A 25,803-nucleotide genomic window follows, 5' to 3' on the forward strand; every position below is an offset into this window, starting at 1 on the left:
TTGATATTTCTGGTTTGTTAGGTTGCACTTGGAGGTTGTTTTCAGATAGCTCTGACCTAGTTATAACTTTCGAATTTGAAACAGTATTGTAATAGAAGTAAATCCTCAGACAATGTATATAAGAGTGAAGTCAGCATCTGACGATGTGAAGAGCGGGTATTGTAGGAATTCTCTCTCATGGTCTTCACTTTTCACTTCCCTATATCACACAGGCTCAGGAAGGGAGTAGCCATCTTCTGGACTGTAGCTAGTATGTGTTTATTCTGTGAAATACACACATTATTTCAAACCATATTAAGAAGATACATATGAAGTTGTCAGTTAGTAGGGTACATCTGCTTTCAGGATGAGGTCTGAAGACTAAACTATTTTTAGAGTAGTTAACTACATTCCAAGGTTTAATGCCACACACAAAGAATGCTCAGAATATACTTATTCATAAGTTTTGTCTCCTTGAAAGGCAGCTCTTGAAAGCGATGGGCAGGAACTTCTGGGAAATGGATCTGGGTGGCAGTGTCTCTGAATCAGTTTATTAAGGGGGGAGGGGGGCACAGTAGAAACATGCCAATAAAAGCTAGCTAGACATACTGGCCCAGCTCTTCTCTCTGGAATCAGTTGCTCCAGTTCTATCATGTTTGTGCTAGGAAAACAATGTTACCACATCTGATAAGAATTCATCACATAAGAGTGTAAGGTGTATTAGACCACAGTGTGATCTCATAATCAAATTCATATTGCTCAAGAGACACAGTGATAGAGAATAAAAGCTTAACCCAAATTTAAATGGGTGTTTATTCTATAAAATGTGCACATCCCAGATTATATTTAGAAAATGTACGTGCAATTGCCAATATATGAAAAAAAATCATCTAGGATTTGTATTTTCCTACTAGGCTGGACTCCTGCTTTCCAGAAGGAAAATTGCCCAGGCAGATAAGCTTGCTCTAGATTTTCCCCCCCCATATTTCTCCTAATGCTGAATTTTCCAAAATGCCTTTAATACAGGATAACCCAAGATCTCCACCATGAATCCAGCTTCTGCACGACTGTTATTTAGATTGCTGATGATTCCAGAGGTCTTTCTCTGGACAAGGATAATGCATTTACTAGAGTACACATGTGCACGGTAGGGGATGGAGAGTGGCAGATCATATTTTCTCTGTGTTTTGTAGGTAGCTTGGAAAATATGTGGAGCATTATACTCTACAACTTCAATATCATGTTGATTATATAATTTACACAAATCTCTTCAAAAATTTATAGAAAACCTATAAGCTTTAATAAAGACAATTTCATTAAGAAATGTTAAATGTCTAATTTTTAGTTTTCTTTTCATGCCTCAATTGTACCCCTCATACTTTAGAAAACTTTTCTTTCAGTTAAAAACATATATTGAGCTCCTACCACAAGTAAGTTATTTTTGTAGTGTTGAACAGAAAAACCATGAACAAACAGCCCACAGTGTCTTCACCAGAGCCTGTGTTCAACAGAAGAGACTGGTAATGAATGAAATACTTCAGCAAAGTAGACTGATGATGAAATCATGGTAAGGGTATAGGAAATGTTGTAACAGAGAGGCTTGTGGTAGTGAAATTCGGGTGGGAGGCCAGGACACCCTTCCTCAGAAAGTAGATTTTGAGTAAAGATGTGGAGGAAGAAAGCAAGGGAGGAACATTGAGGTTTGAAGGAAGAACTTTTTGCAGTGAGGAGAGCACTATAATGGCCTTGACAGGAATGTGCTCCATGTTGGAGGAATGGTGAGGAGGCAAACAGAAGAGAGGAATCTGTGAAGGGGAAATCAAGGGCTATTTAAGTTCAGAACAACGAATAAAGAGTAGAACTTGTGGAGCATTGTTAGCTTTAACTCTGGATCACTTTGAAGTTTCCCAATTATGATTGAAAATGTGTCTTCTCCCCCATAATCTGTGTTTTTATATCTGTTAGTGATTTTCTAGTAATGTTGTATAACTGTTTGGCTTCCCCTCAAAATTCTATGGTATTAGAAGGCAATTTGTCAGCACCCTACTGCTTTGGTTTCTCTGTACCACCCAAGTGTATTATTTTTGAGTCTTGAAAGACTCAAGTTGGTGTATACAAGGCCCTTAACAGCAAACACTCCATAATTATTAGTGATTTTGTCAGCAGCATCAGAAATACTGACGTAAAAGTTTAGTCTGCTATCTTTGACCTTGCCTTTTGGCATGTAGCTAAGTTTTTATTAAAATAGCTGATGCTATTTTTGCACACCTACAAACTTCTCAAATATAGTTTCCCATTTCTGAGATATTCAAGAATCTGTAATAGAGATTATACTGCATAGTGTTTGGTAGTGTGGCTCTGTTTTATGGCATGCTTTCTTTGCATGCACTCTCTCACAGTCTTTTTTAGACTTATGATAAATGCTACTACTTTACCCATAGACATGGCCTGCTAAGTTAGGTATCCAGCAGTGTTCACACAGCTGAGTGCAGAGGTCTGGGTTGAAACCAGTATTAGTAAAGATAATAGCAGCTACTATGACAAAGAAAATTCACTAATGTGTAGTTGTGCAAACACAATAGAAATGTAGTTTCTAATTCACGTAGGATACAAAATTGGGAGCTCTCTTTTGTTCTACCAGTGGTGACTTGGGTCCCTGGCAGGCCTGGTGATTGTACATTTCACCTTAGCCCACTGACCTGATTTCAATCACATGACTATACCTAGCTTCAAAAGAGGCTGGGAAATGTAGTGTAGCTGGTTTTCCAAGCAGAAGAAGCAATAGCCAGGAACCCCTGGTATTTTGATTCTGTAGGCTATGCATAGCCATTATCATGCCTGTGTGGATTCATGTCAGAATTGGACATAATGCACTGTGTGGTCATGCATATGTTTATTCCCTGGTTGATGTGCACACCTTCATTCTGCTTTGAAATGCTGTTTTATAAGTCTCTCCACTGCCAAGTGTTTTTCCCCTCTCGTTTGTTCTATTTGTAAATGTCTGCAGTTATCTTGCTTCAAGCTCTCTTGAACAAAACCCTCAGAATTGTGAAACTAGTAAACAAATTATTCCTGAGATAATTTTGGAATGTGTCTGTCTAGATTTGTTTTCCTGGGGCCCCTAAAGTAGGATAATGAGTTGAAAGAGTCTCCTTGACTCTCATTGAGGAACGCAAACACAGCTCCTAAAAGTGGAAGCCTGATGGCATGTGGCCTAGAGAGGCAGGGGACTAAAATATGACCACTGAATAAAGGCTTTGGACTTTCAAATTAAATCGTATATTTGTAGTCTTCCTAAAAACTACAGAATACATATGACTAAGGTTGTCTTAAAAGAGTTTAAAATGCCTGAGTACCACTGGCTCATGCCTATACGCCTAGCTACTCATGAGGCTGAGATCTGAGGATTGTGGTTTAAAGACAGCCTGGACAGAAAGTCTGTGAGATTCTAATTTTCAGTTAACCACTAAAAAAGCTGGTAGTGGAGCTTTGGTTTAAGTGGTAGAATGCTAGCCTTGAGCACAAAATCTCAGGGACAGCACCCAGGTCCTGAATTCAAGTCCCAAGACCAGGACAAAAAAAATAAAAAATTAAATGGGTGAATGATAGGAAAGCTCAGATAGTATTTATATTAGATACCAAGTAGTTATATGATGCCCTGTTTTTTCCCCCTAACATTGTTATTTTGGAATTCCTAAGGCAAACTATTCAGTTGTTTCTTGTGTTTGTTTGCATGTCTGTTTTGATTGAGATACAGTCTGAGCTTTGAATAACCAATTTGGTTTACAAGTTATAGTTCTTCAGAAGTGTTAGCCTCAAGGATATGTGTGTGCTGCTCAGGGATTAGGAAGAAACAACAACAAAAACTAGAGCTATAAGGCCATAGGATTCCACCATTACAGAGCAATCTGCATTTAAGAATTCCTAAACTCCATCTCTAGCATAACAGCATACTGAACTTATTCTGTACTCTGCAAAGATCCAAGAAGAGTCTGGTATGGCAAGCTAGTTTGACTGACTTACCACACTAATCAGAACAATTGAGATTCTTTGTGAACATAAACAGTATGTCCTTGAAGACATACTTTATAATCACTTACCTACATAGCCAAAATTTCCAGCTGCAGAAAAGTCTCACACTGTGCATTTGAACCCATTAGGATGCAGTCCTTAAAAAAGAAAAAAGCTGTTTAGAGAAACAGATTAGAGAGGTAGTCCCTCTGCTCTCCTTAGAAGCTTCTGACATTTATTTACCCCTAGGTTAATTAGTTGATTTTAGATAGCTAGAGTGTGTTCACAATGGAGGGCATAAAAACCAGTAGTGTCGTGGAGATGACTAAAACAGTGTGATATGCATGGTCAGAGTCTCTCGGTCACTTCCACATCTGTAGGGGCTGCTGCAGTAGTCAGTTCAGTGAATCTCCCCTGAGCAATGTAAACAAAATAGATCTTTTGGTATCTAAAAGTTACCATCATCATGGTCTGTGGACATGCAGAAGCAAACTAGACATTTTTCTCTAGTGTTGGCTCCACCTTTATCACATGAGGGGGACCCTGCTGGCAACTGTGACACTCTCCTTTCTCCTTCTCTGCAGACTCACATTTCAAGACTCCCTCCTGGTGCGGTGGCAGGACAGTCGGTTGCAATCGAAGGTGGGGTTTGCCGCCTGGAGAGCCCAGGGAACTACGCTTCAGGCTTACAGTGACATATCTGACAGCTGTTTCAGATCCTGAGCCTTTGGAGTTTTTAACTGAAGTTGGATGTTTTATCTTTCTTGTTTTATAATTCCAGTCAACCTTGTGCATCGCTTGGGACACAAGAGCTGCTATAGTTAGCACTCAGTGATACTCGGGCCTTAGGCAGGTGAGCAGAAATAGGGGGAGGGGGAATGCGAGTACGAGTGTATGTCTGTCTATAATGTGTGCTTACTTCTCCCTTGACAAAGAAGAATCTCATTGTGTAGCTTAAGACTGGGAATGATCAAATCATCTTTACCGAAATGTGTGCTTTAACTGTTTACAAGTAAAACCTAAAGTCACAGGAGTTTTTTTAAAATTATTTATAAAGAGGTACCAACTGTCATTAATATTGTGTCTGAATTGAAGAGTAAAGCTATGTGTTGAAATGACTTGACAGTGCTAGTGCTCCGTTTAATAGCAGTAATAAGTAATAAAGTGTTTTTATTTGTCAGCCAGTTTAAGTGGACCCTGTGTTGACTTAAGCTATGTTCCCATCCCTCAAATGGGGCATTTTTCTTTAACAAAGAATGGTTTCAGTGAAACAATCTAGCAGAGAATTAAAGTCAGAACTTTTTAAAATAATAGTCTTATTGATAAAGTTTGTACTTCCCTCAGCTTTTCTAAGCTTAAATATTGCATAGCTTCGAGCTACATGGACTATATTATGAAAGAATGTGTAAAGAGAACAGACGGTAATGCACAGTCCTTAATTTGTGTATAATGGAATGTTATTTACAATGTAACACTGTAAATAAGAAAGCAAAGTTTATGGCAAATTCATATTATCTTTGTTTCTTGTTTAAATATATTTTTAAGATAAATGCACAAAAAATAAAAGAAACATATTACTGGGTATAGTGTGTGACTCCTCTTCTCAGAGTAATAAATTATCTTTGAACCCTAGATTGGAGACTTGTGTTTTATTTTTTTTGTAAAAAGTCCATACTTATAGAAAACTTAGCAGTATACATCTTTCTGTCTTATCGATGTGAAGCTTATGGTAGACACTAGAAGGATCAAAGTCGAAAATGCCACATGATGGAATCCTCAATATGGAAACCCCTGACATTTCCATTGCAATTCGATAAAAATAACAAAGGGAAGGAATAGGAACACTGAGCTTTGAAAAACTTTAGTGGCAGCTGAAAGCTCAATGGCTTCAGTTGATAAATTGCTTCTAAATGTTCTATTTAGGAATTCTGGAGCCACATAAGAAAACCAAGACTTTCCTTTTGATTTCTTATGTAAGAAGTGGTTATCAAGAAGATACTAAAGATAGACTTGCTCAGGGGGAGGAAGTTTCCCTGCACCATATAATCATGGCTCTGGGCGGTGACTGATAAAGCCCCAGATGAAATTATACACTTGACATGGATGCATGGCTAAATTATAAAGGAAAGACAACCAAAATGGAGTGAGTGTAAATATGAATGATTGGAGAGTTGCTGATTTATATTCCTCCTACAGGCAATTACATTGGTCTCGCTGTGTTCTCGTAGACAGGTTGGTGCCGTGGTATCTGTTTCTCATTCTTAATGAGGCTGAGAACTTACTAAGAGATGGGCTGGTTGGTTCGGAGTCTATGGCTTCAAAAGCTTCCTTACCTGTTGGCAGGATTTTCTTTTCTTTGGGGGAGGGGGAAATGTAGGGACTGGACTGGATCATATAAAACTATCAGGACACTTTAGAGTCTGAAAATCATCTGACCTATTCTACCAGGAATGCCATTTCTTTCATCTCCTTTTGACTTTATCCCACTCATATTTAAAAAAGTTTGAGCTTGTTAAAGACTCCTTTTAAGAAGAGTTTTAAAGAACCGGTCAGTATAATATTAAAGAGGACCTCTCCGCTAAAAAAGTTAAGTCCTTATTTTCTAATTTGAATACATTAAAAGTACTTTAAAAATATGGAATAATTTTAAAAATACTTTAAAACAGTCGGGAATATTGTGAACCCAGGAAGAAAATACAGAATCATAGAAGCAAGTATAGTATAAGTTCCTGTGTTATATGATTGGGCCTTAAGGATCAAATACTGGAACCAAAAGGCATGAACATATATAAAATCTACTTCATCTGATACAAAAGTAGACAAAGGTAGAAGCAGATAAGAAAATATTTTCTCCTCTGGCTGGTATCACCTGCATGTCAATCCATATGGGCCATTCTCATGTGCAGGCTATTTTTCTATGTGTTTTTAGCATAGAAATTATATTTTATTGAACTCTCACAATGGGATTCTCTAAACTGTAGTTAAATGAAGTGTCCGTATCTACACGTTTATACAGTACGTCACTGCCTTCCCCTACAATTCAGACTAATGTATTTGTATCTGAAAGATTAGTAGAAATATATGATAGTACTGAGTGGTGTTGTCAGTATGTACCTCCTAGGGCTGCCAGTATGGACAGCAAGCACGGTAGTGTGGGTAAAAGCCAGCTTGGCAGACTGTGGGCCTTGCCCTTGGACCTTATTCTTTCAACAACTGAGGGCTAATGAATATCTCCACTTCTGCCTGATGACTCCTGGGAGTATGAAATGCTGCCCTGGCCCTTTGCACAGCAGGCTACTGGTGCTAGAAATGCATTCTCAAAAGCAGCCTCTGTATGTGCTTCTCAAGTATGAGAAGTATGCCATGAAGTCAGTTAACAGGCACTAGGCAGCTAGGGTCAGGGCATGCTTTTCCGGAGGCAGAAGATAGGTGAGCACTGAAGAGCAGCAGTTCAAGGACTTCAAGTACTATTACATGTCTTAAGAAGAAATGACCTTACCTTGGGTTCACAGCAGTTGGAAGAATTTATCCCAAAGCATATTGATATTTTAAGAATTTCAAATGGACTAAAACCATAGTTGCTTAGGTACCATGACATGAACGTGTCCCTGTGTTCACCAGACCTTAGCATCCTCACATAATGCCGGTTCTAGAATGTCTTTTCTCTCAAGCCTGGATGTCCATAGTATAATTTTATGCTAAAGTTTTTTCCTTTTCTTTGACAGAACTAGGTTATGAATTTGGGGTCTTATGCTTGCTAGGCAGGTGCTATACCACATGAGTTTCACACACCAGTCTTGATTTTATGTGTTTTTCAGATGGGGGTCTCTTGCTTTTTGACTGGTCTGGCTTTGGAATGTGATTTTCCTAAATAATATCCTCCTCCTCTCCTTTCCTCTTCCCTCCCCCCATCCCCCTCTACCCCCTCCCCCTTCCTCTTCCTCCTGCCTGGGAACTGTCCCTGAGCCAATTTGTGCTCAAGGCTAGCACTCTACCACTTGAGCCACAGCACCACTTCTGGCTTTTTCTGAGTGGTTAATTGGAGATAAGAATCTCACTGACTGGTCTTTCCTGCCCAGGCTGGCTTTGAACCACAGTCCTCAGATCTCAGCCTCCTGAGTAGCTAGGATTACAGTCATGAGCCACTGGCATCCTGCAACAATAATGCCTTCTATCTAGGTAGAATTACAGATGGACACTACCACCTCCTGCATGTTAAGATAGGATCTGGATAACTTTTTTGCCTAGGCAGGACTCAAAACATGATCCTCCTAATCTCTGCTTCCTAAGTAGCTAGAATTATACATAAGAGCTACCTCACCCAACTCTCCCTTAAGCACATAGGATTTATCCTGACATAAATTCTAGAAATACTCAACACCTGTGAGTACTTTGTGCTATGAATCCCATTCTTGTCTCACTTAAGGTTACAGGGTAGCCAAGCACTGTGACACATGCCTGTATTCCTAGAACTCAGGAGGCAGAGGCAGAATGGCTCAACTCAGTAAGAACCTGGACTTCATAGTGAGACTGCTTCAAAAAAATAGGTAAATTGAACCTGTAGCCGGGTGCAGGGATAATGCATGTTATCCTAGCTACTCAGAAAGCTGAGATCTGAGGGTCAAGGTTCAAGGCTAGTCCAGGACAGATATTCTGTGATCTTACTTCCAGTTAACCACCAGAAAACCGGAAAAAGTGTAGCTCAAGAGGTAGAGCTTAGAGTACTAGCCTTGAGGGGAAAAAAAAAAAAAAAAGCTCAGGGACCGTGCCCTAAATTCAAGCCTTGGACTGGCACAAACAATGACAAAGTTGTGGTGGTTAGTTCTGGGATGGAGACCCTGCAAAGGTAATATAGGTGGAAGCTGCTCCTCCCTCCCAGGAACATTGGTCCAAGAGAAAGCTGAACCCAGAAGGAATGAACCCCAAACATATATTTACTTTTGTTTTACTTCCATTCTAAACAGTTCCCAGAATCCCATTAACAAAGAGGAGGAAGTATGAATGGGTAAATGTAATGAGCTATTGATGGAAATGAATGGTAGGTTGGCAATGTAAAATTAATCCATTCATATTTGTACTGGAACCTTAAGAATTCTTAAGGAACACACTGCCTTTCTCCAACACTTCATTTGGGTTCAAGTCCACAAGGTACTAACCCAGACATCTGTGATCAGAGACCACAGGGTGACCAAATTGACCAAGTTAGGGTTCTTTTCCCCACACACTGCTGTCTGTAGAAAGTGCATGGCCACAGGAAGGATTACTTCGACTGCTGGCCAGGGCTTCCCTCCAAGGCGGCACATTTGGCATCCCAAAGAGCATCAGCCAAGCCTGAACTGGTTGACTGTGACCAGCTGTGGAGAGCAATGGGGGAATAGGAACTCAGTGGTTTCTCCTTGACATGGCGCAGCTGCCCAGTCTTGGAAATCACACAGGGCAGAGCCAGAAAACCGGCCCAGGGTTTCCCTGCCTTGAACTATGGAAGGGGTTTCTCTGATGGTCAGTAGAGTTTCAGAATGGGAGAGAAAGGAAATTAGTCATTTAACCTCTGCTATTACTATCATTAGTATGTTGGGTATCCAAAGAAAGAGTTGCTTCTAAAATGGTCTTTCCTGGCCCAAAAGGCTTAAGAGATAGAGGGCTTATTGAGGAAAAAAAATTTTTTTTCCTATGTTCAAGTCATTAAAATTTCATTTTTTTCTGAAAACTCGTTAATGAATTCCTTCTATTTGGTCAATTAACTCAGTCATTTTGGATGCTCAGGCAAAACTTTCTTGCTATGGGGGGTCCTCTTCTTCATTATCTACAGCTGAATTAAAAAGTCACCCCAACCTTAGTGACATAAATGACATTTGCTCACTCACAATTTTTTCTTTTTTCTTTTTTTCTTTTTTGCCAGTCCTAGAGCTTGAACTCAGGGCCTGGACCCTGTCCCTGAGCTTCTTTTGCTCAAAGCTAGCATTCCACCACTAGAGCCACAGTGCCATTTCTGGCTTTTTCTCTTTGGGTGGTGCTGAGGAATCAAACTCAGGGTTTCATGTATACTATGTAAACACTCTACCACTAAGCCACATTCCCAGCCCTTGCTCACAATTTTCTAAACTGAGCCTGGCATTCCCCCAGTAGTTCTTATGCTGCTCTTGTTGGTGGTCTACAAAGCTAGAAAGAACAATAAAGATCATTTGATTTTTTTTTTTTCTTGTCAATTGAAAGGCTTGAATTCATGGCCTGGGCACTGTCCCTGAGCTCTCTTGCTCAAGGCTAGCACTCTACCACTTTGAGCCTCAGAGCCCCTTCCAGTTTCCTGATGGTTAATTGGAGATAAGAGTCTCACAGACTTTCCTGCTCAGGCTGGCTTTAAACCACAATCCTCAGTTCTCAGACTCCTGAGTAGCTAGAATTACAGGTGTGAGCTACCAAGGCCTGGCCAATATTTATATTTTGTTTTTTAAAATGGAGAGAGCATGTGAAATGCTCTAAATCACCCAATATAGCACACAACCATCTCCCACATTCAATAGTCATATTAATCATTTTCTCTTTATAAAATTTCACTTCATGCTCCCCTCTTCCATTCATAGAATTAAGAAACTGGTTTGTTCATAGGACTTTACAATTGTTAAGTTTTTCTAAATCAACCGTGCATTTTATACATCAATCCTAATTGTAGATTTATTGGAAAGTAGCCATCAGTTTTTGCTTAAATAGCTGAAAAGATAAAGAATTCTGCTGCATTATAAGGTAGTCCATTCCACTTTAAAACATAATTCATGTTAACAAAGTTTTGCTAATATATTCTTTAAAATTGCCTTTCTTTTAATTTTCACCCATTGGGCTTTTCTTTTGGAGCTATATAGAAAAACTATTTAAGAACAGGTCATCTAGCTGCTGCCAGTGGCTCATGGTTGTAATCCTGGCTATTCAGGAGACTGAGATCTGAGGATGGTAGTTTGTAGCCAGTCAGGGCTAGAAAGTCCATGAGACAATTGTTTCCAAGCAACAAAAAAAGAAAAAGCTGGAAGCCAGGTGCTGGTGGCTTATACCTGTAATCCTATCTACTCAGAGGGCTAAGATCTGAGGATCATGGTTCAAAGCCAGCCTGGGCAGGGAAGTCTGTGAGACTCTTTTCTCCAATTAATCACCAGTAAGTGGTTAATGTGGCCCAAGTGGTAGAGTGCTATCTTGAGCTGAAGAGCTCAGGGACAGCGCCCAGACCCAGAGATAAAGCCCAATTACTGGCAAAAGCAAGCAAGAAAGAAAAGAAAAGCTGGAAGTGCAGCTGTGGCTCATGTGGTAAAGTGATAGCCTTGAGCAAACAAACTCAGGGACAGCCCCAGGAAAACACACACACACACACACACACACACACACACACACACACACACGCACAGAGACAGAGAGAGAGAGAGAGAGAGAGAGAGAGAGAGAGAGAGAATAGCTGTTCTACAGTACTGGTACCTCTCTGCCTATGCTTGAGTCAAAGAAAGACTTCAGCAATCAGATCTAGAGATTTTCTACAAAGCCAAGATCTGCTTCACAACATGCAGACCAATGTTTGGACAACTAATACAACTTGATTAGTATTGGCACACAAGAGAAAATCTACCATTTCTTCTCTCACCCATTTCCTAGATGACAGTTTGTCTACAACTGCATTAAAATAATCAAATACTTAGGAATACATTTAATGAAAGATGTTGAAGAACAATAAAGTTTCAAAGAATAATTGTGCGAAATTGAGAAGACTTAAGTAGATGAAGGATATAAATGATGTTTCAAAGAACAGAAGTTATGAAGATGCCAATTCTCAAATTAATATTTTTGATTCATTGCAGATCAGTTGAAATCATAATATATGTTAGTGTCTGTGTAAAATTCAATGAGTTCATTCTAAAATATTTATGGAAATACAGAGGAACAAAAGTAGTCAAGATGTTTTTGAAGAACAATGTTGACATAGTCATGTACTATGAAATGTAAACCATGGGAATTAAGACAGCACCTCTTGGAGCTAGCACAAACACAGAAAAATAGCACAATATGATAAAAACCTGTGTATTCAGATAGACCTAGAAATATGTTGACATTTAATTTCCAAGAAAATATGGTATAGCCAAGCAGGAGGGGGATCCACGATCTTTGTAATATGTGTTGATGGGGGTAATGTACAGAAATAGGTTCCAGGTAAATTGTACAGCTAAAAATGAACAAGAAAACAAACTTATTGAATGTAACTTAAGGGAGGGAGTTTGGCTTCCAAATTGTGGGTGTGAAGAACTCCAGAGACTCTTCAGTGAAAAAAGCAAAGCTGGGAGAAAATTAGCAAACAAGAACAACAAAAACCAGCCACCTAAAGTCTCTAGGAAATGTTCTAAGTACATCAAAACAAATAAAAACTAATTCAAGAAAGTCTACTAAAAGTAGCAAGACAAACCAACAAACAGAAAACCCAGCTGGAGTTTGTGGCATTTGAACCATGGACTCTATCTTTCCACTCAGTTTAATAGATTAGCTTTGGGTAGGTGTGGCCAAGAAAACATGACTCCCTTTCTCCTCTGCTCTCAGTTGTATCTCACCAAGAGGTACAGGCTGCTGGCTATCATCATCCCTTCAGCTCCCAGTTGAAGAGGCTACATTATTCACTCATGCATCGGAGATGTTGGAGATTACTTTCCTCTACTCCTTTCATGCCCATAGATAAGAGATTCTACTTAGATGAGACAGGTCAAGAAAACTGGTTCCCAGTTTAAACCTACCTTCAGTTCCTAAGAGAAAGGCAAGGAGAGAGACCTGCCTTGCACTCACAGTCATGGCTTAGAGTTGCTGATTTTAAGTAGGTTTGCTGATCTGAGAAAGGAAAGGAATTTAATTTGAAGCCATGTGGGGAAGTTTAAGCCTAAGATTATCCTTGAAAAGCAAGAGCATCTCATAATTAAGATCAACAGGCGAAAACCAGACAGGACAGACTGTTCTCCAGAGAGAACCAGGAAAAAGATATTTTAAAACAGTCCTTTTTGGATTGGAACAAATCTCAGAAATGATACTAAAAAGTAAACTCCAGCCCAGTTCTACTGTGATACGCCTTAGCAACTCATTCCCCTGGGCATTGTCCAAAATAATAAATCCTTAATGATAATTAGTGAGGCCTAATTTCTGGATATAATACCAAAGGATGTACAGCTTAAAACAGAGTTTAGGGAAAAGACAATGAAAACACTCCTAAAAGTACTCTAATTCTAGGGTTAGTGCCAAGTCTGAATCCTAGGAGGGAGGCACATCAAAGACTACAATGAAGAAAAGACTTACAAAGCAAATAAGCAATCAAATAATAGTAAAAATCCCCAGAAAGGGAAGGGAGAGATCAGTAGCCAGAGCTGCTACAGTATAACACTTGAAAAGTCTGGTTTCCGACAAAAATTATAAGGGAGCAAAAGAAACAGGAATATGTGACCCATTCACAAAATGGAAAAAAACACACACCAAGCAATAGAAAATGCCTCAGAGAGGGTCCAGATGCTAAATATAACACTTTAAAATATTTATTATGAACCAACTCAAAGAGCTAAAAGAAAACATAGCTAAAGAAGTAAAATAAGGCACGAAGGAAATAACACCCAAAGAGATTATCTATCTATCTCTATCTTCTCTCTATATCACCCACAGACATATAAAATATCTCTATATAGATATATATCTTTCATATGTATAATATTATATATGTATATATAAATTCACCTTCAATAGACACTATATTAAGTTATAGTTACAATGATATGTTGTTAGGCTTTCAGCATCTATAGATGCTACATGCATGGCCTTATAGCACAGAAAGGGAGAGGAGTAAACAGAGGAGCACAGGAATAATATCTCTTATTTTTAGATAGTGACATCTCTCATTACTCTGAAGCTGAAATGATTCTGACCACCAAGAAAGGGTATACTAAGTCCTACAGCAACCATTAAGAGAAAACCCAAATAAAGAAAACAACATTAAAATAATTTAAATGTTGTACAAGAAATATTCAAATCAAAACAATGGAGTAGAGAACTAGAAAAAAGTAAGATGTGAGGCATAGAAACATAAAAGTTAAGTGACAGATAAAATCTATAGCAAGAATAACATACGTTGTATTAGTCAGGGTCTCTAGAGGAGAAGAACTGACTTGGGACTCAGGAAAGCCCATGGTGCAGGTAAAATCTAGAGGTAGCCTGGGGAGAATTCTCTCTGACTCAAGGAGGCTAATCTATTTCTTCTGTCCCAACTGTGAACCCACTGTTTTTTAAACTTTGTCATTATCATTGGGTTTGTTCATTCTAGGGTTGCACTTAGAGACCTATAGTAGCCCACAATGTTGGTTGGTAAGTATATTGTAGATTCTTTTCAGGTTTAATGAGAAGAGTTACGGATACATTGTTGGTAAATATTGGGCCTCATGGACTGAGGATCAGACCGTACCATTTAACTGATGGAGTACTGACAGTAAATGGGTCCCTTCTTTGCATGTCTGTATCATTCACTGAGAGTCCCTGTCCATAGCCCTTGGTCCTTCTATTTTCTGTGTACTCTTGCCAATTTCTAAGCATCATTATTTCATCTATGTCTTAGGGGGTCTCTGAGCGAGTCTCCAAATCTGCTCGTGGTATGCCAGGCCTTCAATGCCTAACTCCTAGAGCCTGGAGTTTAAATGCCCCCCCCCCACCAAAACACTGGTATCTCAACTGTCCCATACAGCAATTATGGGAAGAAAGAACTTCATTATATTAAACATGATCTACAGTGGAACAGAATCCTCATGGTTTTTATTTTTCACATATCTCAAGAATACCACCTGGCACATTATAAAATTCAATAAACAAATAATTGATCAGTAAAGGAACTTATGCTTCCATAGGAATTTGCTTAAAATGAAAGTGACAGAGGTAGAACTTCAATATAGTTTTGATTCTAAGCACAGTACTTTCTCTACACATGCTAAGCTTTATTCTATTTTTAAAAGTTTGTTATTATATAAAAGTTGTGTACAAAAGGCTTCCAGTTACAAAAGTCAGGTAAAGAGTACATTTCTTTTTGGACAATGTCATTCTTTCCCTTGCACACTCCCAGTTTTTCCTTCCTAAACTTTATTCTTAACTCTCATCTCAGATCAAAATTTGTGGAAGATCTTAAAACTCATTTAAATATGCTAATATCACACCAGTCATCTCTACACAAGAGCAATGTCAATGGCTTTAGAATCTGTGGAATCGAAATATATATTGCTAGGGGACATAAGCAACAGTATGTGTGCCTGCTTCTGTCATACAGACAAATGTGGGTCACATAGTTCCCATGGCCACCATTTGAAGATGCATGGCCCTATACGAGGCAAGCACTCTTGCCACTAGGCCACATCCCCAGCCCTTACATGGTCCTATAAAAGAGAGACAACTAGTCATCCTTAGTGCCAAAGTAGCTAACTAGATCACATTCTAACACTAACTTTCCTTTTTTTTTTTTCTTCTCATCAGTTGGTGTGATAATCTAAGCCTCAGTATTCTGGGAAGAATCTCATGATTTTACAATCCAATTTAGGCTTAAAAATAATTTCATACCTCATTTAAGAATCCCAATGAATTCTTTAATAGGTGGACACTTGTAGATTAAGCCATATTTTGCCATATGAACAATGAAATCATATCCATTGCTGTTAGCTATTAGATTGGATATTAAGCTGTTAGATATTAGATTAGATATTAAGTCATTAATCAACTTTTATATAAGCCAGGCACCTTCCCCCAAATGGATGATTATTCCATGAAGCCATGTTGGTGCTGAAGTACTGCTTTCCCCAAACTCCTTAAAGCCATGAGGCACATTAAAGGATATCCAATTTCATTGGTCTGAGCTGAGTGATCGCAATTCATCAAGGCATGAAAAGTCTGTCCAGTCTTCTGGAATATCATTAAATGGTTCAAGGACGTTTCTAATCTTAATGATAGCCAAGGGAGAGCAACTATTATGATGATGAATGGGAACAAATATCTGGAAAAAGTTCAAGGCATATTATACTTCCAAAGACTAATACATGTTGTTTATCTAAATCATCCAAGTGATTAAAGAAACACACAACGCCCAGGACAGTTAAAAGCAGAAAACCAAATAGGGTTTGACCTACCCTGGTATATTTATCGCTGACCATGTCATGCATGTAAAATATATTGCTCTACCAAGATGCTGTGTATATAAATCGGGAGGGTCTTTTGAGGCTGATGTTGAGTAATATATGCTGTCCAGTTTATTGCCTGGGTAAATATTTACATAAAAATGAGTTCGTTGATTGTGGGGAAGCCCCCATAAAAGGAGTCTTTCAATGTTACTAAGTGATTAGGCTTAGCAAGAGCTGGGTGATGGTAAGATTCGGTACTTCTGTTCCTAAGGCCAATTTATACACTGCCCAAAGGTTTTATTCCTTGATCCCAATTAGATTTGTGTGTATGACTAATTAAGGAAAAATTCTCTCCATCTTTTTTATGGAGAATATGTCCATTAAACACATGCTCTTCTTAGTGAGGAAAGGGAAGTTGATTTCTAGTATAAATGAGGAAGACTCACTTTACATTGTAAAGGGGATTTACATTGTGAAGGGGATTTGTTTTTGCTAGGCAGACAGGAAAATTTAACCACATAGGTGGCTGGAATGTAGTTGAGCTATGGCCCATAGACTTCATCATAGTATGCATCTTTTCAATAGTTCTGGAGTGATATATTGTTGGGCTGAAGTAAATGATTGTTTCCAGAGAGGATATAGAAGTACATTAAAAAAAAGTCATAGAAGACTTAAAAGTATCTGGATTCTTAGACATTGTTTGCTTCTGAATTTCCTTCTTTCTTGTTTTGATCCAGAAAACAGATACTTTCTCCCCTTGAGCTCTGAATGTTGGTGGTCTAAAGGCTTGGTTAGCAGCCCTCTTGTTTCCATAGGTAATTTTTTTTTTTTTTTTTTTGCCAGTCCTGGGCCTTGAACTCAGGGCCTGAGAACTGTGCCTGGCTTCCTTTTGCTCAAGGCTACCACTCTGCCACTTGAGCCACAGCGCCACTTCTGGCCACATATATGTGGTGCTGGGGAATTGAACCCAGGGCTTCATGCATACAAGGCAAGCACTCTTGCCACTAGGCCATATCCCCAGCCGCTCCATAGATGATTTTATCAAGTCTGGTGGCCTTACATATCACAACTCCCAATTCCAGCCAGAACATCTCTCAAATTCCAAATTACCTACTTGCTGTCTCCACTGAGATACATAATAATGCATATTCAAGTTAGTATGTTTTCCCCATTCTCTATGCCCAGTCTGCTCTTCAACAAAATTCACTATTTTACTTGGTTTGGAGCCCATGTAAAACTCATAGATACTGTCTTAGAGTTCTCACACATTTATCTTGAATGCTAGTATTTCTTAGCCAACCTATCAATGCCTAGCATGTCTAGCACAATGGACTCTTCTCAATTGTAGGGTAATCTTATCACCACAGGAAGAAAGGTCTTTGAGAGATAAAAATATTTACCACTCTCCTCCTCTTGCACCTTCCCATGGTTCTCAATCAGTTGCAATCAGATGTTTTGACCATGCCCACTACTCCCAAAATTCACCTCCTCTTGGCAATATAGGTGTTCAGACCTACCTAACTGATCTTTCAGGAAGCTGATACCATAGGAAGTTCTAAATAAAACTGGTTCCTAAAGAGTATGGAAATTTTGGTTCAATGTTTGAGTGTGTGTTTTTAATTATCCACAAAGAATTCTAGGGAAACAGAGGTTAACATTTTTCTCACTAGCCTAGATCATAAATTTTAATTGTCATGGACCATCATCATCATCATCATCATCATCATCATCATCATCATCATCATTGTTGTCGTCATCATCATTATTAGATAAGAACGTGAGACACTTGTCCATAAATCTCTAATGTTGGGGATTCAGTTTGGCTTTAAGGGGGGAAGGGCAACTAGGGCTCCCTTAGAGACGCTGCCCTTCCCCCAGCCCTGGGGCTGTGGAAGGTAGTCCCTCCCACCTTCCGGCTTCAACCGGAAGAGAAGCAAAGCAGCCCCCGCCCCCGGGGGCTAGCAGGTGTCTAATGGCGGGGACCCAGGACCCAGTCCTTGGGGGGGCTGTGGTCTCTGCCCATTGAGGAAGTTTTATGACATCACCTTTTAGTCCTTTTAGCCAATCGTTAGCCCCTCTCCTGTGCACGCCTCTAGGGGTATAAGTTGTTGGCTCCTCCTTTCAATAAACCAGAACGCCCCTGAGGCTTCTTCAGGGACCCACGCACCCGTGTCTTCCTTGGCGGGTTTGGGGCTCCCTGTGACCACGCTAACAGAGGTTACCTGTGGCCATCGCTCCCACGTGAGAGCGATAAAGGACCACACAGGAAGGGGCGGACAAGCCCAGGACCCCAAGCGGAGGGGAAGTAGAGCAAACCCGGCACTCTAACAGAGATGTTACCTAGTAACAGATGCTTAACTTTGAACACATACTTCATCATAGACTTACACTGAAAAATGTCACAACTATTTACTTACTTAACACATAGTTATAAATCATCATTCCATCACCAGCCTGACGTTCTCCCATTGAATTTTTCACTTGAAGACAGGATCTCAGTATGGAATCCATACTACCTTGAACTTACTGTGCAGCCCAGGTTGGGCTCCAGCTGGGAGTCCCTGCTTCTGCCTCCTGAGCACTAAGAGTGATCAGTGTGTACCACTACACCTGCCTTCCCAACACATTTTGTTGTTACTAAGAAAAGGTAGTTTGACATGGCCTTCAGGAAAACGGTCTCCTTGAAAATGTGGAGTTAGGTACTTGGAGACTTACTCTCTCAGAAGCCTGTAACTAGATTTCTTATGATAGTCTGTCACTCCCTTTCCCTGGCCTTGCCCCTCTCATGCCTTTCCTACCACAGAGGCCATTATACTGAGATTCCTACTCTCTCTTCACTCCTCTCTGGTTTTTCCTGTCTTAACCCTAATGGCTTAATCCTTTGCAGATTTCTCAGATAGGCCAATTCAGTATTCCCATACCACTACACACCCTTCTTTTCTAAGCCTGAGCACAATTTGTAGTCACTTGTATTTGTGCTGATTAGTGTCTCACTTCATGGGATGAAGAACCATAACCCATCCCCTGGATCAGACACCATTCTAAAACATTCCAAGGAAAGCACAAATAAATGAAAGAAGCAGAAAAAAGACAAGAGACGAAGACTGCCAAGCCAATTGAGATCTACAAGGAAGAGTGAAAACTGGTGTATTTGTCTATTGCCAACTCTCCCAAAAGACAAAGGCAATATTTTATTGGTCCATTAAAGCTGAGCTTAGTATTTACTGTCATAAGAAAGAAAACTGCTTGGACTCTTAGTATCTTAGAAAGACGAGGTCAAGGGTAGATACAGGGGGTTTCAGCTCCTTCTTAAGTGGTTTAAGGCAGGCTTTTGGATGTGGGGGTTCCCAGGGGGAAGAGTTCGTGACATAATACCTTGGGTGAAGGACATTAAAAAAAGAGAGTTCTAGAACATGTCATATTTCAAAAAGTGAGAAACTCTGTCCTGGGAAACACCTGATCACCTGTGAAGCAGGGGACTATGTGAGTAGTCTGTTGCTTGATGGGATAGTTTTCAGGGAACTCCTGCAGAAACATGGAGGTGATTTACTGAGTAAGAACTTTCTAGAACAAGCAGTGTTGTTATGTTAATGGAAGCCTAGTTCTCATAGTTACTAGGCTGCAGGCAACTCCTTAATCCCTAAACCCAGCTCCTAAACCTGAGTGTGTTTGCACAATGAATGAAGTTGACTGTGCTTTACAACAATTGTTCCTATTGTTCATTGTTAAATCTGAGAACACCATGGATATGACCTGGATATCAACTGCTACATTATCATCTCTTGAGCTTATACCATAACAATGCTTACATAAACTAGTAACAGTTTCACAGAATCTAATAGAAACAGCACCTAATTTTTTTTTTGGGGGGGGTGGTGTTGGTTTGAGTTAGGGTCTCACTATATGGCTCAAGCTAGTCCTCAACTCTTGATTCTCCTGCAGTCATATATCACCATCATGCCTGGCAGGATATGAAATTGTAATAGCTCTGTCTTTTTTTGTTCACCTATTTCAGTGTTTGATCAAGATTCCTTTACTAGACAAAACCTTTGCTCTCTTGCCCCAAATCCAGTGATAATGAATTAGGGAAATCCCACAGAATGAAGACTAAGGAACTCTTACCATTAGGGGGCAGCAAGGGTTGAGTTACAAGCAAGCTTGTGCACATTAGCTGCCAATACTGAAATTCCCCACAGGACTAAGGGCTTGGGGGAATATTCTTGACCAATATAAACAGGAGTGAAGACTCAGAAGAAAGGCGTGCAGAAAGAATCACAGAGGCTGTTAGCTATGTGTAGCCAAATTAACTTGACATTTTCCTCACCAGCCAAATTCCCAGCCATGTTGTGAACGCTTTGCCTGACTGAGATGGAAGACAGAGGCAGTCGGTAAAGCAACCCAAGGCCAACCCTCACCATCGTGTTACATATAATTAGTTGCCCAAGCATCTCACAGCAGTGCTGGAGGAAGCCTGCTGAGGTGCATGTTGTTCCTCAGAGCCGTTTTGTATGGTTGGTAGGGATGTAGGAAACTTTCTAGCCATGGAACATAAACATCTCACCTCCAAAAGGGTACAGTCCTGCAAACACCGCAGAACAAAGACTCAGTATTGTGAGTGGAGCCAAGAATTTCCCAAAAGGGAGGGTGGAGCTTGGGCATGGTTTTCCTTCTCTTCCCTTGCGTAATATCGTCATATCATCTGGTGGTAGCCTGCGTAGAAGGAGCCTTTAGAAAGATGATTGTGTCACAATTTATGGCTCCCCTTTGTAACCAAGTCTTTGCTCTCCAGCCCCAGTGACCATAATTTCTCTGTCTCTTTTAAATAACTTTCCTCTTTCTTGTCTTTTCTATTTCTTTAAAAATATAATGTCTGGCCATAATTTAAAACTTAAATAAATTCCCCTAAAGTAGCGGGAACCTCATCTCTTCCTACCTTCACTCACTCACTTTTCACCTTGTTCAACTATTTCTTTTCATAGTTTTCTACATTTTCTTATCTTCTTTCTGAATTTATCCAGTTTAGACCCCGTGTGTTGACTATTCTGTGTTAGTTAAGGACAATAATGAGCCTCCTCCCCTTTTCCTTCTCCTTTTCCATCACAGTTTTCATTAAGTAGACTGTCACTATATGTATTATGATTGGTATACATGGTTTACATCAGACCCAAGTAGAAAACTGTGATTAAGGTTGTGTGTGGTTAAGTTTTCTGTGTGTGTGCTGTGCTCTATTGCCTTGTTGTTTGTCAGTTGCAGAGTCTCTTGCTTTACCATAAAATTTTCATCAGGTATTCCCAAAAGTCAAACATACCAGATAATTTATTTGTTCTATTTTCTTTTTTCCCCAACCCCTCTGTTCTCCTATTTTGATACAATTTTTAGGACTGTCCTGAACTTTTTCTACTTCATCCTCTCTGACTGGGTCTTTCTGGATTCTCATATCTTCTCCTTTCTCTGCTTATTTTGTGGTGTTGCAGTATTATATGTTATAGCAGCTTACTAAGAAAGAGCACATGGGAGGCCATTATCTTTCAGTTTAGGGAAGGAAAATGTCTTTATTATCTTCCTCACAGTTATTTATAATTATAATCGCAACTCAATCACTTTGTCTTTTAGCACATGTTATTGTGGCTAGTCCATTGCAAATCCCATTTACTTTTTAAATTTATTTTTTATTGTTAATGTAAAGATGTTATGCAGAGGGGATGCTGTTACATAAGTCAGGTAATGAGAGTACATTTCTTTTGGACAGTGCCACCCCTTCCCTCACTCTCTCCCAGCTTTTCCCTCCTGTACCCACCCACAAATTGTATAGTTCATTTTCAACATAGGGTCTGAGTGACAAATCCTCTTTCTAGACCTGTGACATTTCTCCTTCCTTTGAGTAGTTTTTAGAGTCTACTCTTCATGTCAGTGAGCAAAGGAGTGCTTGTCACTTAGTGCACTTTCCATTTTGATTATACTCTCATTACAGAATATTCATGTTATTGTTTCTTTGATGATTTTTCCCTCTCCTTTAAATCTTTGGCAAAAACTATTGATTGGATCTTTAAACTCCTATATTGTTCCTCTAAGACTGTCATCACTCTTTCAAGGAAAAAGATCTTAGTCTATTTGTTCTGCTTTCCAAGAGGATTCATCTACTTTGTTTTCCAAAATCTTCATTGGTTAAAAATAAATAATTTTCTTTCAGGTGAGGGGAAAAATGGAGGTGAATGATGGAAAGGATAAGATTGATCAAAATGCATTATACTTGTAACCTGTCTTGTGGAATTCTAACCTCTTTGTGTAATTAATGATAAAATAAAAACAGAATCAGGAGGGGAAATGGAATAAATAAATATGACATCCTTTAAAATTTTTTATGAACTTTTACTACCTGATGGACATGCCCTCCTTTTATTTTTTTGGTCATAGGGCTTGAACTCTGGGCCTGGGAGCTGTTTCTGACTCTTTAGCTCAGGGCTTGCATTCTACCACTTTAAGCCACACCACTACTTCTGGTTTTCTGGTGGTTAACTGGAAGATAAGAGTTTCACGGACTTTCCTTCCAGGCTGGCTTTGAACCGCAGTTCTCAGATCTTAGCCTCCTGAGTAGCTAGGATTAAAGGCGCAAGCCACTGGCACCTTGCTTGTTGGTCATCTTTATATCTTTTTTTGTGAAATTCCTGTTCTAGTATTTCACCTATTTTTTTTTTTTTTTGTGGCCAGGCCTGGGCCTTGAACTCAGGGCCTGAGCACTGTCTCTGGCTTCTTTTTGCTCAAGGCTAGCACTCTGCCACTTGAGCCACAGCGCCACTTCTGGCCGTTTTCTATATATGTGCTGCTGGGGAATCGAACCCAGGGCTTCATGTATACGAGGCAAGCACTCTTGCCACTAGGCCATATTCCCAGCCCTATTTCACCTATTTTAAATAACAAAATAACCTAATGGTTGCTTGCTAACTTTTGAGCTTTTTTAGAGTTCTTTATATTTACCAGATACATGATTTATGGGTATGTCTCTAGGTCTATAGCTTGATTTTTGTTATCTTTTATAGAAGAAAAAAACCACTTTAAACTTGTGGTGATTACAAATCACTGTTGCTTTATGGCAAGTCTTTAAATTAGTTAATTTTCTACAAATCTACTCTTTTTCAAAATGATTTTACTTCTTTTAGTACCTTTGCTTTCCATATAAACTTTAAAGCCAGTTTTACTTTTAAAAAAGTGAACTGGAATTCTTATTGGAATGTATTTTAATTCTATATCTTTTGGGGGAAAATTGATATCTTAATCTCCTTGGCCATGGATGCAGTATGTTTCTTCACTTAGGCCTTGCTTTTGTTCATTAGTATTTTGTATTTTTAGCACATAGATTCTGCATATAGTTTTTATATTTATATGCAATTATACCATTTTGAAGCTATTATATATTATGATTTTTAAACTTTGATTTCTAGTTTTTTACTGCTAGTGTGTGAAAATAAATTTTCTTATGTTGGCCTTCTATTATATGACTTTGATTTAGGCTAATTTAATAGGTATAGGAAGGCTTTTTTTTCCAAAAAATATTTTTATATAGACAGTCATCTACTTCAACATAAACAGAAGCTTCTGTCTACTATCAGGATTCGGCAAAAATCAGCTAAGAAGCTGGGCGCTGGTGGCTCACACCTGTAATCCAAGCTACTTTAGGGGGCTGAGATCTGAGGACCAAAGTTCAAAGCCAGCCTGGGCAGGAAACTCCATGAGATACTTATCTCCAATAAAATACTTAAAAAAAAAAAAAAAAGCCAGAAGTGGCTCTGTGTCACAGTGGGAGAACACTAGGCTTGAGCTGAAGAGCTTAGGGACAGTGTCCTGGCCCACAGTGCAAGCCCCACGACTGACAAAAAAAAAAAAAAAATTAACTGAGAGACTGGGTTAAAGTTTCCAGTTTTATGAATCAAAGCTGTATATTCCAGTTCCTTTCTTTTTTCATTGCTTTCTGATTTAAACTCCTTTTAAATTATCATCACATTTTCCCTCACATGCCCCTGCTCCTAAGAACTCTCCTATCAGAAGCCTCCCAAAGAAATGGTCTTATGACAGGCTTTGACAGCTCAATCCTTATGAAATATTAACTACTCTCATATCAAAATTAAACATTTTCTAGATATTCTCAACAATGTATAACCTTATGAACATCAAGCGAAGAGAAGAGAGGGAAGAAAAGGCAAAGGGAGGACAAGGAATAAGTTTCCCTTAAATAAGTCACTCCTGGGGTCTTCTGGGAGCAGAATAGAGAGCATGGATCCCCGTAATGTAACAGCCCATGGAGCCAAGGAGAAGGGGCGGGGGTGGGGGGGACTGACATTTCTGCCCCTCCTAAGGCTCCAGCATCCAAACCACAACTTGTGTCCTCCAGACATCGAGGTTCCACCATTTGTTTATTGAAACATGATCCTCCCACCACCAGTGGATCCTTCAAGGATTTTCCAAACAGCTTAGCCCACACAAATGACAGGCTGAAGTTAACCATAGTGCTCTAATTGAGGACTGTCAAAAATACCAACATATGGGAGGTGACGGGACACAGGTGTTTTGCTGCTGGCAGAGGTGCTGACTGTCATAGGATGCACTTGATCTGCTATGGCTCCAGAACTGTCCTAAGGAGTAAGAAGGGAGCTGAGGGAAATATTCCTCTAGGACCCTCCTTACTTCATAAGCCGTATGACATTAACCTGACAACAAAACAGGAAGCAGCATGGATGTCCAGAACCAAGAATGAAACTTAAGTGCCATGTCTGGAAGTTTTGAAGACAAGACAAAGAGAGTCTTTTAATAAAGACTGGCCAGCCACAATAAATCTATGGAGCCAGAGCTAGATGCACACTGGCATGAACTACACCACCCCACAGCAGTGTCTGTAGCTAAAAATTCACACCATTTGAGCACATGTGTGCATGCACATGCACACACACACACACACACTCACACACACACACACACGGACATTTAATCTATATCCCAAAGGACAGGATGCCTTACTAAGCTTGCCTTCCTTCCTTCCTTCCTTCCTTCCTTCCTTCCTTCCTTCCTTCCTTCCTTCCTTCCTTCCTTCCTTCCTTCCTTCCTTCCTCCCTCCCTTTCTCCCTCCCTCCCTCTCTCCCTCCCTCCTTGCTTGCCTTCCTGCCTTCCTTCTGGTTTTTTCACTTTAACCACAACTCCACTTCTGACTTTTTGGGGAGGGGGGCTTGTTAATTAAAGATGCATCTCATGGACTTTCTTGCCCAGTCTGGCTTCAACCTCTTATCCCAGATCTCAGCCCTCTGAGTAGTTACAATTATAGGAGTGAACAACTGGTGCTCAGATCTAAGCTTCTTTTTCTAATAAGCATCTGTAAGTGGATTCTACCATATCCAGTCTCTCTGGGAGCTGAAGGTAAAACGTAAATTTATTATTTTCTTCCTCAGTAAATGTTCAATAATATTTGGCTACATCTGAACTTTTGACAGGCCACACCTATCTCATCTTAAGTTGTAAAGTAATTTTTTTTCCTTATTAAGAAATCCATGAAGCAGGGCTGGGGATATGGCCTAGTGGCAAGAGTGCTTGCCTCGTATACATGAGGCCCTGGGTTCAATTCCCCAGCACCACATATACAGAAAATGGCCAGAAGTGGCGCTGTGGCTCAAGTGGCAGAGTG

At 39.7% G+C, this 25,803-nt stretch overlaps 1 protein-coding gene across 5 annotated transcripts in view; it reads left to right on the top strand.

Annotated features, from left to right (window-relative positions):
- Positions 1-5,622, top strand: part of Tasp1 (taspase 1) — a 208,123-nt gene extending 202,501 nt beyond the window's left edge. For all 5 annotated transcript variants that reach the window (XM_048348782.1, XM_048348785.1, XM_048348784.1 and 2 more), the window contains one exon: positions 4,575-5,622. In XM_048348782.1, coding sequence (XP_048204739.1) covers positions 4,575-4,685 — 111 coding nt within the window. In that variant the 3' untranslated portion in view covers positions 4,686-5,622. The remainder of the gene's footprint in view (positions 1-4,574) is intronic.
- The last annotated feature ends 20,181 nt before the right edge of the window (positions 5,623-25,803 follow it).

This window comes from Perognathus longimembris, chromosome 6, assembly GCF_023159225.1.
Source record: "Perognathus longimembris pacificus isolate PPM17 chromosome 6, ASM2315922v1, whole genome shotgun sequence".
Taxonomy (NCBI): domain Eukaryota; kingdom Metazoa; phylum Chordata; class Mammalia; order Rodentia; family Heteromyidae; genus Perognathus; species Perognathus longimembris.